General features: G+C 36.3%; 1 protein-coding gene across 16 annotated transcripts in view; it reads left to right on the top strand.

The window, feature by feature from the left end:
• CCDC171 (coiled-coil domain containing 171) overlaps positions 1-14,423 on the top strand; it is a 338,655-nt gene that overhangs the window by 240,072 nt on the left and 84,160 nt on the right. For 15 of the 16 annotated variants that reach the window (XM_044939834.2, XM_044939830.2, XM_044939831.2 and 12 more), the window contains one exon: positions 5,746-5,877. The exons of the other annotated variant lie outside the window; for it this stretch is intronic. In XM_044939834.2, the coding sequence (XP_044795769.2) occupies positions 5,746-5,877 (132 nt within the window). The remainder of the gene's footprint in view (positions 1-5,745; positions 5,878-14,423) is intronic. 16 annotated transcript variants of the gene reach the window in all.

Below are 14,423 nucleotides of genomic sequence, written 5' to 3'. Positions count from 1 at the left end.
CATTACTTTGCCAACAAAGGTCCATCTAGTCAAGGCTATGGTTTTTCCAGAGGTCGTGTATGGATGTGAGAGTTGGACTGTGAAGAAGGCTGAGCACTGAAAAATTGATGCTTTTGAACTGTGGTGTTGGAGAAGACTCTTGAGAGTCCCTTGGACTGCAGGGAGATCCAACCAGTCCATTCTGAAGGAGATCAGCCCTGGGATTTCTTTGGAAGGAATGATGCTAAACCTGTAACTCCAATACTTTGGCCACCTGATGCGAAGAGTTGACTCATTGGAAAAGACTCTGATGCTGGGAGGGATTGGGGGCAGGAGGAGAAGGGGACGACAGAGGATGAAATGCTTGGATGGCATCACTGACTCGATGGACGTGAGTCTGAGTGAACTCCAGGAGTTGATGATGGACAGGGAGGCCTGGCGTGCTGCGATTCATGGGGTCGCAAAGAGTCGGACATGACTGAGTGACTGAACTGAACTGAACTGATGCCTGTGCTACTTGTTTAACCAAATTTTCTGTAGTTTAGTTATTAGAGTGGTGGTCCGTTGTTGTGCCAGGAAAATTAGACCCAGTCAAGTTATCTATCAGATTATGTAAAACTTGAAAGAAGAAGCCAGAAAGTATCTATGAGATGGCATCCTATATGTTAGTGGTATAAGGTTTACTCACTAGAAATTGTTCATACATTCTGTGGTGAGATGTGGTCATTAAAAAAATTTTTATAGATGGTGAAAAATATAGTCTTTCTTGCTATATCTCTGAGGCAGGGGGATGGCCCACATTTTCTGTAGAGGGCCAGATAGTAAATATTTTAGGCTTTGTGGACCATATGGCTTCTGTCTCAACTATTCAACTCTGTCCTCTTAGCTGGAAAGCAGCCAAAGACAATAGCTAAGTGAGTGGGTGTGGCTGTGTTCCAATAAAACTTTATTTACAGTAACAGGCGGTGGTCTGGATTCCGTCCTTGGGCTGTAGTATGCCAACTGCACTCTGCTCTCTAGGGCATAAGATGAAAAAGAATACATAGCCTGCTCTGGTGTATATGATGAAAAATAGGATAAAGAGAGAAGGGAAAGTGATGAGGAATCAATGGAAGTGAAAGGAAGTACAGAAGAGGAAGTAGGAAAAGGAAGGTGGGGAGTGGAGGCATAGTAAAACGTGAACACAGGATGATAAGGGTGGAAGTTGTGGGAAATATTGTTGAGATCTGTATATGACGGGAATCTCTCTGGTAAGGTTTATTTTGAGGTATCGGAGGCCTTAATGGATTGGAACAAATGAAATTTTAGGCAGGCCTGATTATCATTTACTTTTCCCAGGCATTCAAGATTCAGACATTGTATACATCTTCTTACACATGTTCTCAAATGTATCTGAGTTTTTCATCAACAACCCTTACTGCTTTTTCCTGGGTATTCTATTGGTAAAAACACAACTAGTATCATATTTCATGAATTTTTAAAAATAGCTGGAACATTGGGTGCAAAAGTCTTTATAGTTGTGTGTGATAAAAGATGCAGGTTCTTATTTTGGGAATTGAATGTTTTTCTAAAAATGGCTAGCCTAATTTTATAGTTGATGTATCTAGCAGAAATAGTTTTTTTTGTGTTAGTAAGAGTACAGAATGGAGAAGGCAATGGCACCCCACTCCAGTACTTTTACTGGAAAATCCCATGGACGGAGGAGCCTGGTGGGCTGCAGTGCGTGGGGTCGCTAGAGTCGGACACGACTGAGCAACTTCACTTTCACTTTTCACTTTCATGCATTGGAGAAGGAAATGGCAACCCACTCCAGTGTTCTTGCTTGGAGAGTCCCAGGGACGGGGAAGCCTGGTGGGCTGCCGTCTATGGGGTAGCACAGAGTCGGAAACGACTGAAGCAACTTAGCAGCAGCAGCAGCAAGAGTACAGAAAATTAGGAAAGATTGGCTTGAGATAAAAGGCTAATCAGAGGAATAGAAACAGTGCAGCATAGATCTTAAGAATTACTTAAATCTGAAACTAAATTGTTGCAATAAATTAAATATTTCTTAATGGTGTTTTTAACTTGTTAAGTTTTATTTATTTTTTGTTATTTGCCTCTGTTTGTCTTCTTTGTTATGGCATACCTATGAGAAATATCTGCTTTCTGAAAGTATGTAATAAGAAAGGGAGAAAGTACACTACATTTTCTAAAAATCAAAATTTTAGAATGGAGTAATATGGGTATGCTTTCCTTTAGTTTTTGTAAAAATATTATAAAATTATACAGTTTTTATAGGAAGTTATAAAAATGTATACAATTTTGCAATTGAGATTTATACTGTGAAATTCTTTGAAAAAATTTATGTTAAAATGAAGCGTTAGTCATTTTAAAGTAGAAAAATATTATATATATGTTATTTTCATATCTATAAATAAACCAGAGTAAAAAGAATATAGAATCTAATTATAGGATGAATAATGATATACTGTAGCAGAATTAAAGGCTGGCTTTTGAAATTATGATTTCCAATTAATTTTAAATTTGAAATTATAATTTAATCCATGGACAGGTGATGATGGTTGTTTTAATCCTAATTCACACTAAAATCTTTTTTTTTTTTAATTTTATTTTATTTTTAAACTTTACATAACTGTATTAGTTTTGCCAAATATCAAAATGAATCCGCCACAGGTATACATGTGTTAAAAGGTGAACCTAATTTTCCTAGTAGGATGAGAAACAGTTTTATTGTTTTAATATTGTTACTTCAAAATTTTTTTTGGCAGTAAAGAAATTTACTTTAAATTTTCATTTTTGAAAGGGACCATTTTGTATCCACTGGGCAGTATTTCCTAAAGAAATCCTGCTTCTGTCTTTTCTGCTCGTAGTCACTTTGTTCTCAGCCTGTGTATTCTATTTTTCTCATGAACAAATTTAGTGCCAGTAGGGCGAGAGTCTTTTTCCTTACTGTTCTGTGTGGAACTGTTTCCTGTTTATTCTTATTCACACTCTGATATTCAGACTTGCCTTTTGCATCCTTTCTGAGCCATCCCCCTCGCTCCTTTAGTTTTGCTCCTTTAGTTTTAGTCGTCTTTCCCTCCTGCTCTTTGCTGCACCGTTAGGTTTTCACTAGCCCTAGTTTCACTGTTTTATATTCTTTCAACACAATGTGTTCACTCCCTTTATCCATTAAAATAAAAGAATTCCTGGTCAATCCTTTATCAAGACTTAAAAAATACTTCTTGAAATATTTGGCGAACATTTTAGTTTGCCTATTTTCAAAGTTTTGATTTAATAGAAAAGTGGGAAAAAAAACTCTTATATTTTAGTAGAAATATTTGTGATGTTATTTCTGTTATATATCATGAGCACTGTCTCTTTGTGGCACCGCCAACATTCAACAGATAATTTATAATTAAATGAGAGTATTAACACAGGCATGCTATTCAAATAATGTTGTAATCGTGATGCCCATCATTAGGTTTAGCAAAACAACTGCATTTTGATTTTTTTCCCTATCTCATACAAATACAAAGAGTTACTTCGTTTGGCAAATTAAATAATATTGTAGTGAAAATGTTAATTTGACAATAAATCACAGTTTTAAATGCCAGATGCCCCTGCTTAATGTTCAGAAAGTTTATTTAGAGGATATACAATGTGGCTTACTGTTCCTGTATGTCAAGCTTCACAGATGAAGTATGATGCCTGATACTAATCGGGTTAAGGGACCTCCAGCGCCTGGAGTGTGTTGTGGATCGTACCTACGTTGCTCATAGCCGCCCCCCCCCCTGCCCTCCCACCCTTTGCCCATATTAGCAATCTGCTTTTGTACTTTGACATCCAGGATTTCCCTAGTGAATTTTGTCACAGAAAAAAGAGAATCATCAATATCGCAGTTAAACTTGACTTTCAAAGCTAATAGTATCTCATTTGGGGGCTCAAATTTAATAAATTTTCTTTGATTCTGGGTGAGTTTTTAAACATCAAACAATGAATTGGCCAGGGTGCAGTAAAATATTTAGATCTATTGACTGTTGTTCAGAAGGGTAGAAGGCAAAACACTAGTGGTTTGATGTTGATAAATTCTCAGTACCTTAATCCACATTAATGTTTTCTTTTATCTGAGTGCAGATTGGTGACAAAAAAAAAAAAAAAAGAGCAAGAGAAGGTGTCCATGCATATAAAATATAAAACCTAAAGCAAAGGCATTTGTAGAATGTGATTTATTTTGTTAAGTGAGTTAAAAGCGTTCTCATCCTGACTGAAGACTAGAGAGTGTTTGTTACAGATGAAAATGCATTCTGTATTGGGACTCTGGTATGAATATTGTACTCACACTGTTATACAAATTGCATTATAGTGTATGTTTTACAGCATACACTTGGACATGCAGTTATTGGCAGGAATTCTTCAGCTCAACTTAGGAGGATAAGGATGTTTATAGCCTAGATTAGCACAAACTATGAAAGATGTCATCATGTGTTTGTGTATGTTTGCTGATTTAAGGAAACCTTATGTTGTATGATAGTTCATTCATAAAGTAAGAAATAATTCAAACAGTTTTACAAGCTACCCAAGTGGAATAGAAAAATGAAGGTGAGGGTTCCTATCATTTATTATTACCAAGTTATATATGAAGTTGCTAAGATACAACTAGAGATATAAATACAGGTATTTGAACAGTGGTGATTCTTCCCATCCTTGACCTTTGCTACCTCGTAAAAACTCATTTCATCCTGTGACTTTAAGCTAGTTGTATACTCTTTATCAAAGACACAATGTCAAAGAGATAAAATTTTAAAACCTCTTCAGGCATAAGAAAAGTTAGGAAATATGCTTACATATGAAAACTCTTATCATTAAACTATGTGATTAAAGATAAGAGCCTACTGATCTTAAAATTAAACTGTGGAATTTTTGAGGCTTTTACTAAATTTGGAAATTAAAAATGAAAATACCTGTTTCTAAGGATTTTCTTTTATTCATATTATATAGTGAGTATTTCTCATTTGTCCAGAAGGTGGCAGTGTAATATCAACTGCATGTGATGCAGAGACTGGCTTGTGAATTGGTATTTCTCCTGTATCGTATCTGTGATGTGTTTGTATTGTTGCCTTTCTGAACACTTCAAGTATAGTACAAATACTACTGATTTTATCCATTATCTTATTTAGAAGTCATGTGACCAAGTTGGTTTATATGTATTCAATCATTAAGATTTACATTTAATAAGAGTAAAGAGGGCAAACAAACCTCTTGCTAGTGTATTTTGAAGTCTCCTTGTGTGTTGAACATGTTTGTTTTTATTCTAGAGTACATACTGAAGTTGTCTTGTCGAAGACTAGTGCCTAATAACTATCTTGTTTAATATATACCCATTAATACTGTTTAAATTAAATATGTTATTAAGAGAGTGTGAATAAGTAAGAGATTGCTGTTTATTTTTGATTCTCGTGGGCTTATTTTTCCTTGTTTCCTTTTTCTTTTGAGGGTGGAACAGTGAAAAAATAATTCAAAACCTCTTGATCAGAAGAGCTCCAGCGACTCTTCTTCCCTCTGCTCATTTCAAGCAGGAGGATGCTTTTTCTTCTTAACATTCTCCCCCAGCACTCTGAATTAGAGATTTATTTGCAACGAAAAATCAATTAGTCCTAAATTTATTCATGGATTTCAGGTCTAGCGATCAATGCAAGTCCACTCAGTGGGCTCAAGGGGACCCAGTTCATCCCAGTTAATGTGTCTGAAGGGGAATTACCATTGATGCTATTTTTTTCCCTTTAGGTCAGAGATCAGATCTCGCTGTCACGGACTGCGGCAAGTAGGAATGACTTCACCCTGCAGCTACCCAGACTGCACCTGGAGACCTTTGCAATGGAGGGGCTCAAGGGCGGGCCAGAGGTTGTAGCGTGCCAGGTTAGAGTCTAAATAACATTGTTTGCTACTGACACATGTAGAAAAATAAATTGCACATACTGGGGAGAATGGAAGAAGCCTCAAAGTCTTGTGACTAACTTAAAGGAGATGCAAATAATTTTTCCTCATTTTTCTTCTGTCATGTAACACTATGTTTCACAAGTAATTGTATTTTTTTCTTTAGAGCTTAGAACTAGCCCCTTAAATAATCCAGAAAAGTATTTTTTACCAAGGAAAAAAATATATGTTTCATAGCTCAGTACAGTATTAACATTCTTTCTGGGCAGCAGACGACAATAAGACACTAGGCTGTTATCTCTTCAAGCTTGTCTGAATTTGTAGCTCTAATTCTTTTAAAATAAACCACTTTAGATAAAATTATCAGGGGAGATATTTGACATTTTTCAATGCTAATTCCAAAATATATCCAATATTCTTAGGTGGTAATTTCAACAAATCTAGAACCTAGCTCTTCTTTGCATGAGGAGTATTTTATACTTTAATGATTAGTTTTAATGAACATTGTAATTAATATGTGCCAAAGGAGTTATTTCATTTATAAAACTCAAAGCACCAAATCATAAAACCTTAAATAACTTTAAACTTAATAAAAATATTTATTTTCAAAAACATATTTATTTTCAGAAGCTGCAGCTAGCCTTCTGTTCTAGATTACTGTTAGGTTATTGTGATTTTTTTTTTCCTTAGGCTTAAAAATATTTTTCAATCAGACAAAACAAAATTTAGTATGTATTTTATTCTCTCTTTAATGTCCAATTTCTTTATTACAAAAATCAATCAAAGTTATATAAACTATAGGGAACCTGATAATTCCAAAAGAGGTTGTCCTTGTTCAATAAAACCCTAAAGTTTTCAGTGTATTTAAGAGAAATGTCTCTTAAAACTCTGTCTCTGCTTCACATTTTGAGATTTAAGATGAACTTTTTCATTCTTCAAGTTTATGACCCTTTGAAATTTTAACTTTGCACAAAATTTATGTCAGTACAAGTTGGGCTATGTTAATTTTTTCCTACATGCTCCATACCCTAATTTAATTTGTTATTAGTACTCAAATTAATACTCAACAAAGAAAAAATACTTGCTTCTTTCATTAGAATGTCCACATATTATAGTAAAATATATATAATTATACAGCAAAGCATAAGACACTTATTTTTAGTTATATACTAACATACTATACTATTATTTAGTTCAAGATTAAGATGTACATTTAAAATTTGATTATATGTGAGTACAATATGATTTGATATTTTTCTAGTGGTTGTAAAATAATCCTTTACTTGGTTATTTTAATTTAGAATCTCCCAGGGCTTAGTACTTGTCATAATTCACAAATAAATACTTCTCCCAAACTCTAGATTTTGATGATTTGGAAAGAGACTGATTCCTAGGAATGCCATTATTTAAGGCAAAACATGAACTTTCTTAGAGTTCTGACATCTGTGAATAGCAAGAAGGAAATGTTTAAGCTTGTATTTTAAACTACTATCTTTCCCAAGTTCTAATAAATATAGTTATATGGGTTGCCATATACCTAAACACTTGAGTAAGTTTTATATTGGTGTGCTCTAATATGCATTATAGTTTAGTAATATATGTTTTGGTTTACTATGCAGAGAAGAGCACATGATCTGGGCCATAATAGTTTTTCAGGCACACATGTGTGCAGGCACATGCATGCAGGCATGCAATTAGTGACGTGGAGTACTTTGAGGAGAAAGGCACTGTATTAGTTGAAGACCTTAATTATAATAATTATAACTGCCATTTTACTGAGCACTTACTATGTAGCTAGTATCATGCTTAGCTCTATAAATAAGTGATCTGAATTAATTCTTACAATGGGCTGGTCAAGCAGACAGCATTATTTTCATTTTACAATTGACAAACAACAAATATAGCAGGTTACTCTCCTCAGATCAACAGCAAGTAAATGGCAGGGCCTAGAGTCTGGGTTTAAGTCTAGGTATATTTGACTGAAAAGCCTGAACTGGTAAAATCGGACAGTAAAAATCAAGACATGTGTGTTAAATGGTAAGCATAAAGCCTTTGAAATCTGTGTTGGAGTTTTTCTTCCATTTATAAAGTATACATTATGCATCTGTGTATGAGGTAGGTCATAGTTTATGGTGTATTGTAGACACATTCACAGATAAAAAGTTTTGCTTCCATTTGATAGGCTAATATTATGGAATTCAACTTTTCACCTTTGCAGTATATGTATGTTGTGTGTGTGTGTGTGTGTGTGTGTGTGTGTGTGTGTATGTATATACTTACACTAAGTATGCAACATATTTAGGAATTCACTATTTGTTTAACTTTGTAATCTGTGCTGGTGAGGTGGACTGTTCAAAGTGTGCCTCACCTTTGATTACGATGAAGAGAGGCCCACTATGCAGGATGTGGTAGTGTCTGAATTATTTGGCCAAAATATTTAACCGTCATTTAGAGCAGTAGGAGCTGATGTTTTCCTAGACAGCCACTGTCTGTTGTTTCCAAAGGGGCATGCTTTCTTATAGGTATAATCCTGGATGGAGGGAAGACCAGTGAGCACAACTGAAGGCTGATAGGATGAATGGATTACCTTATCTCTCTGAACCCAGAAGAGTGTGTGACTGATACACTCCTACAGGAGATAGTTTGGCTAGTCTCTGCGATGTGCTAGCTTTTAGCCTCAGTTTCCTTATCTGCAACCAAGTGGAATGCTAACAGTTTCTCAGGCTTGTACTGAGTTTGGATGAGGCAGTGCATGTGAAGTGGGGAGCACAGTGCCCAGCACAAAGGCAGCAGACAAGCAGGGTGGCTCTTGTTAGTGCATACCCACATATTGCAGTATGAGACACCTTGTAAAGATGACATCAGCGATAGTAGTATAGCTTGATTTTATTACTTTTGGGGTGTGTGGGTGTTTTTTTTGGGGGGGGTGTGTTTTGTTTTTTTAAGAAATGGTGGTTGTTGTTCAGTTGCTAAATTGTGTCTGATTCTTTACATCCCCATGGACTGCAGCATGCCAGGCTTCCCTGTTCTTCACTATCTCCTGGAATTTGCTCAAACTAATGTCCATTGAGTTGGTGAGGCCACCCAACGATTTCATCCTCTGTTGACCCCTTCTCCTCCTGCCCTCAGTCTTTCCCAGCATCAGGTCTTTTCCAGTGAGTTGGCTCTTTGCATCAGGTGGCCAAAGTATTGGAACTTCAGCATCAGTCCTTCCAATGAATATTCAGGGTTGATTTCCTTTAGGATTAACTGGTTTGATCTCCTTGATGTCCAGGGGACTCTCAAGAGTCTTCTCCAGCACCACTTAGGATCTTTTCTTTGTATCTTTCCATTTGGTTCTTTCATTCTTTCTTGTTTCTTCAAAGCTTTTAGTTTTGGTCAAGATCAACTTTAGCTCTCTATTTACTTTTCCTTGTTACTTGATGTTCCAGTGAGGCCAAGTTGCCAATGAACCCCTGTCTAAGATCCTATGGCAAGTTTAGAACTATTATTCCTTGGCTTTTATCTCGTTAATAGCAGCATATTAGTCTACTAGGATACTGGACAAAAAATAAAACACCTAGATTAGACAAGTTAACTTTAGCTGAAAAACCCAGTACAGTGTGAATGCAGAGGACTTTGTAAGAAAAGATATTCTGCCCATAATTTATTAAGATAATACCTATTACTCATTGCTTATACTTTGAATTCTGTTTTTTCAATGATTGTATGATGCTTTTCATATCTGGAAAATATTAGCAGACATCCAGTAAGTGTCTGTGCCTCCATTCCCATTCAATGATAACCAACACAGAACAATATCAATGTTAATATTATTGATATTATTGCATGCTTATTCCATACCAGTTACTGTGCTAAATAAACACCTTACATTTACTTTCTCATTTAATCCTTGCAACAATCCTATAAATGATGGGTGCTCTGCTTTTATCCATTTTCCAAAAGAATAAACTGAAATTTAGTAAGATGAAGAAAATTGTTAAAGGTCACATATCCAGTGAGTAGGGTCACTGGTCTGTTCATTCTTTTAACCATGCCTTTCTGCCTTCTGTGCACCATGGCATAGTGGGGTGTGTGTGTGTGTGTGTGTGTGTGTGTGTGTGTGTGTGTGTGTGTGTTTTAAGATAGCTGAGAGGAAAAAAAAATAAAGAATAAGGTCTGTCTGTAAAATATAGTTTCTTTTGTGAGAAGATCATGGCAAAAATAGAATCCAAAAGAGGTTAATGGGAAATGTTACTTAAATTGTATATTTCAGCCTCTTCATCTGTAAAATGAAAATAATAGAAGTTTCAAACTGAGTGTAATGATTGAATGGGTTAATCCATTGAAGTGCTTGGAATAGTAACAGGTACATAGTAAGCACTCACTGTTTATTAGCTTTCCACCAGCGTGAAAGCTTCTTGAGGCCAAGAATTTGATTTTGTTCAGTCACACCATCAGAGCTCAGAACCCTGCCTCACACAGAGGAGGCCCCAGTGCACAAAGCCTTGATTTCAGGCACTTAGGCAGGTTGACTTGGGAAGCTGCTGTGCCTAAATTTGTGCAGGCCTTTAAGAAATTTGGGATCATTTTTTAAACTTCTAAACCCACTTCATTTAAAAGGAAAAGTCCCCTGAACCATCTCGTAAAAGTGTGTAAGGCTTAGTGCACAATAACTATACCTCTGGAAATGTAGTATGTTTTATAAATATATGTTTATAAACACTTCATTAGAAAGGCTTCATCGTGAAACCATTCATTTATGAAGATTTTAAACAATAGAGTCTTCACCATAAATCCAGTGATCCTTTAATCACCCATAACCTACTGTGTTATTATGAAGTCCTTACTTGGTATGATTGTTTGTTATGTGTTATACCCACAACTTTTGGGATACTGTGGTTTTTTTACATTTAACTTACTTTCCAGGCATAGAAATTTCTTCCAGCTATTTTGTTGTATTTATAAAGTTAAATCATAAAAGAGCATCTTGAAAGGATTTTCTTTTTAATGTAGAGAAGAAAGAAAGAAATATCTGTACCTAAGTACTAAACTTGTCAGGGAATAAAAATATCAAGAATCAGCCATGCTTAATAATTTTTTACATGTGTTCCCCGTTATACTGCTTGGTGCAACAGCCTTCTAATTGTACAAGAATCATGTTCATTTGGGCACAATTAGAAATTAAAGAAATGTTAGAGAATTTTGCTTGGAAGCTTGTATTATTTAGATATTTTCTTCAACTTATTCCGTCCCCATAAATGAATTTTCAGATACCTGATTATTTTTTAAAACATGAAAATCAACCATTTTGAATGAAAATCTCACTAAATATCTATAATGCTATGTAAAATTTCCCAATTGTCCCTAAAAGACTAAATGATTTCTATTAGTTCTTTAGTTTTTTCTTTTTTAAGTATAGTTCTTTAGTTTCTGATTCTAAAAGAAAATTTTACCTTCTTTATATAATTTAGGTCTTCCCTGCTTTTCAGATGTCAGTCCTCCCTGGGTCTCACTGTCTCACAGAGTTGTCAGGGTTTAGTCTAAGAGTCTCCATGGTGAAGTAAAGAGAATATATTTTGCGACAGCTGTTTGTCTCACAGATATTCCTTTTCACTTATTTTTGAGTCCATGACTGTGCTTTGAATGTTTGACATTATTGGAAATCTGACCTTTTTGGTAAGTGGGGTCATTTTTGTACTAAAAGTATCAAAAAGATTTGAGGATTATCTAAACTTGTTATCAGTGAGTGTGTGGTTCTCTTTAAATTCTAAAACTTGAAATATCTTTTAAATTTAAAAACATAATATGATTTTAGATTTTGGTTGTGGCATCAAAGAGAATGTTGAAACGCTGCCTTCTTCAGAGAATGGCAGGTTCTTCCAAGGGCGGAGCTGTTTGTTAGGGGAAAACAATTAGCTGGAAAAATCATACAGTTCATCTGAGAACAAATGCATTTTGATGGGAAAAAAGCCATCTTTGGTCTCATTTAGAGCTTGACAGCTGTAATCTCCAATTCCACAGAATATAAATTGTGTCAATGAGGAATATAAATGTCCTGGATTTGAGGCCTAACTGAAGGATGAATATAAGAATTAGTGAGTTTATTTTTCATGTTGACACCAGCAAGAATAAATGGCATTTTCTGACGTAATGTTGTCAGAGAAAATATTTTTGTTATTTGTTAGTTCAAGTTTTAGAATTCTATTCTGAAGATTTGACAGTGCACAAACAGACATTAAGTTTCTTCAAAACGTGCTGGTACTGCAGCTGTGAGGGATGCTAAATGAAACAAAATATGAAGAGAAGGAAGATGTTAATGTGTACAGAAGGACCAGTTTTAGGGTCTGTTGCTAATTGGGGTGAAAGTGAAAATGAAAGTGTTAGTCACTCAGTAGTGTCTGATTCTTTGTGACCCCATGGACTGTAGCCCACCAGGCTCTTCTGTTCATGGAATTCTCCAGGCAAGAATTCTGGAGTGGGTTGCCATTTCCTTCTCCAGGGGATCTTTCCGACCCAGGGATTGAACCTGGGTCTCCCACATTGCAGGCAGACTCTTTACTGACTGAGCCGCCAGGGAAGACTAGGTATAACAGTGGTTAAATAATTAAATAATAGCATTTAAACATTGATTTATCATCATTGTGAATTATGCCTTGTCCTGAATCTGTATCTTCTCCTAAGGTTACAGGACATTTTAGTTGTTGTTGACCAGGAAGACTGCTGGAAACAGCCTCACACGTCAGTCATTGTTAGAACAGATCAGGTGTCATCACCTAGGTACCCTCACCCTCCCTGACTCCCTTCCTCCTTCCTTCCCTTCCTCACCCTCTGTGGTGTGCACTTTTATTTCCCCTCTTTTTTTTAGTGGTGGTGCTGGAGGGGATAGGGGATGCATCAGTCAGAATTTTAGGGCAGAACCTTGAGAGTAAAAATGTGAAATTATGGGTTTTGGTCCAGATAGTTTACCAGGTGTTATATTCTACCATTGTTTTCTTAGTCCCTGTATTTTATTTTAAAGGACTTGCTGTTTTAAAAAAAAGTATTTTTGTTTGTAGTTAAAACATAATCTTGGGGATCAAATGATAGCTAACATTTCTTTAAAAAATAAATATATGTTAAGACTAAGCTAAGTCACTTCAGTTGTGTCCGACTGTGTGCGACCCCATAGACGGCAGCCCACCAGGCTCCCCCATCCCCGGGATTCTCCAGGCAAGAACACCGGAGTGGGCTGCCATTTCCTTCTCCAATGTATCAAAGTGAAAAGTGAAAGGGAAGTCGCTCAGTCGTGTCTGACTCTTAGCGACCCCGTGGACTGCAGCCTTCCAGGCTCCTTGGTCCATGGGACTCTCCAGGCAAGAGTACTGGAGTGGGGTACCATTGCCTTCTCCATATGTTAAGACTAGGAGTACTCTTGCCTGGAAAATCCCATGGACGGAGGAGCCTGGTAGGCTGCAGTCCATGTAGTCACTAAGAGTTGGACACGACTGAGTGACTTCACTTTCACTTTTCACTTTCATGCATTGGGGAAGGAAATGGCAACCCACTCCAGTGTTCTTGCCTGGAGAATCCCAGGGACGGTGGAACCTGATGGGCTGCCGTCTATGGGGTCACACAGAGTTGGACACGACTGAAGCAACTTAGCAGCAGCAGGAATACTAAAAAGTTTTTTTTTTTAATGGTTAGCCGATGGGATATTTTACATCTTGTATCATGGATTTTATTTCAGGTTAGTGGTGATCTGAAATGAGGGGTTTTCTTTCCCCCTGTTGGGACTTTAATCTCTTTGCCTTTGGAAAATCACAGGATAACATGAGGGCAAGGAAATATGTCTATATAAAGCTTCTGCTACACAGAATGTTATATTGAGGAATCTTGTGACTGACTCCTTGACTCAGCTGAAAATATTCATGAATTATTCCCTATGGATATGACCTGGTATCAGCAATCTGAACTAACACTAAGTAAAATCTGATAGGAATTATTTAAAATGAAATCTCTTTTCCTAGTTTTTTTTGGGGGGGGTATCATTTCTTCCTTTTTTACTAGGGAGAATAATTTGGAAGAAACTAAAATCATAGCCAAGTTACTATCACAAAAAGTTGAAGAGGTTATACAACTTTATCTAAAAATAATAGAATTAGCCCCAGAACAGATGGAGTCCTTTCCCCATAGACATAAATTACCCAGGTAACAGGAATCCTCATTATTTTAGCTAGTGATTGTCTTTTTCTCATGGAAAACACATTGTCTTTTCTTGTGAAGGATGAGCATGAATTATCATCCTTGTGGTACTAGGGGTGCTACTGGAGTTCTCTGCTAATATCACTGTCTGTGAGCATCCAGTGCTTACTTCTGGTGCATCAGCTTGTCACCTGTAACAGGGAGATGATGATACTTGCCCTACTGCATCTTGGGGCAGTTGTGAGGATCCCATGACATGGATGAAAGTACTTTGGGAATTAAACAGCACTCATAGGTAGTTTTTATATTGTTTTCCTTTAAATATTTGGCTTATAAACATTCCTTGATCAGGTGTAAACTCACTT

Source organism: Bubalus bubalis, chromosome 3, assembly GCF_019923935.1.
Source record: "Bubalus bubalis isolate 160015118507 breed Murrah chromosome 3, NDDB_SH_1, whole genome shotgun sequence".
NCBI lineage: Eukaryota > Metazoa > Chordata > Mammalia > Artiodactyla > Bovidae > Bubalus > Bubalus bubalis.
This window is presented reverse-complemented; position numbering and strand designations above follow the sequence as displayed.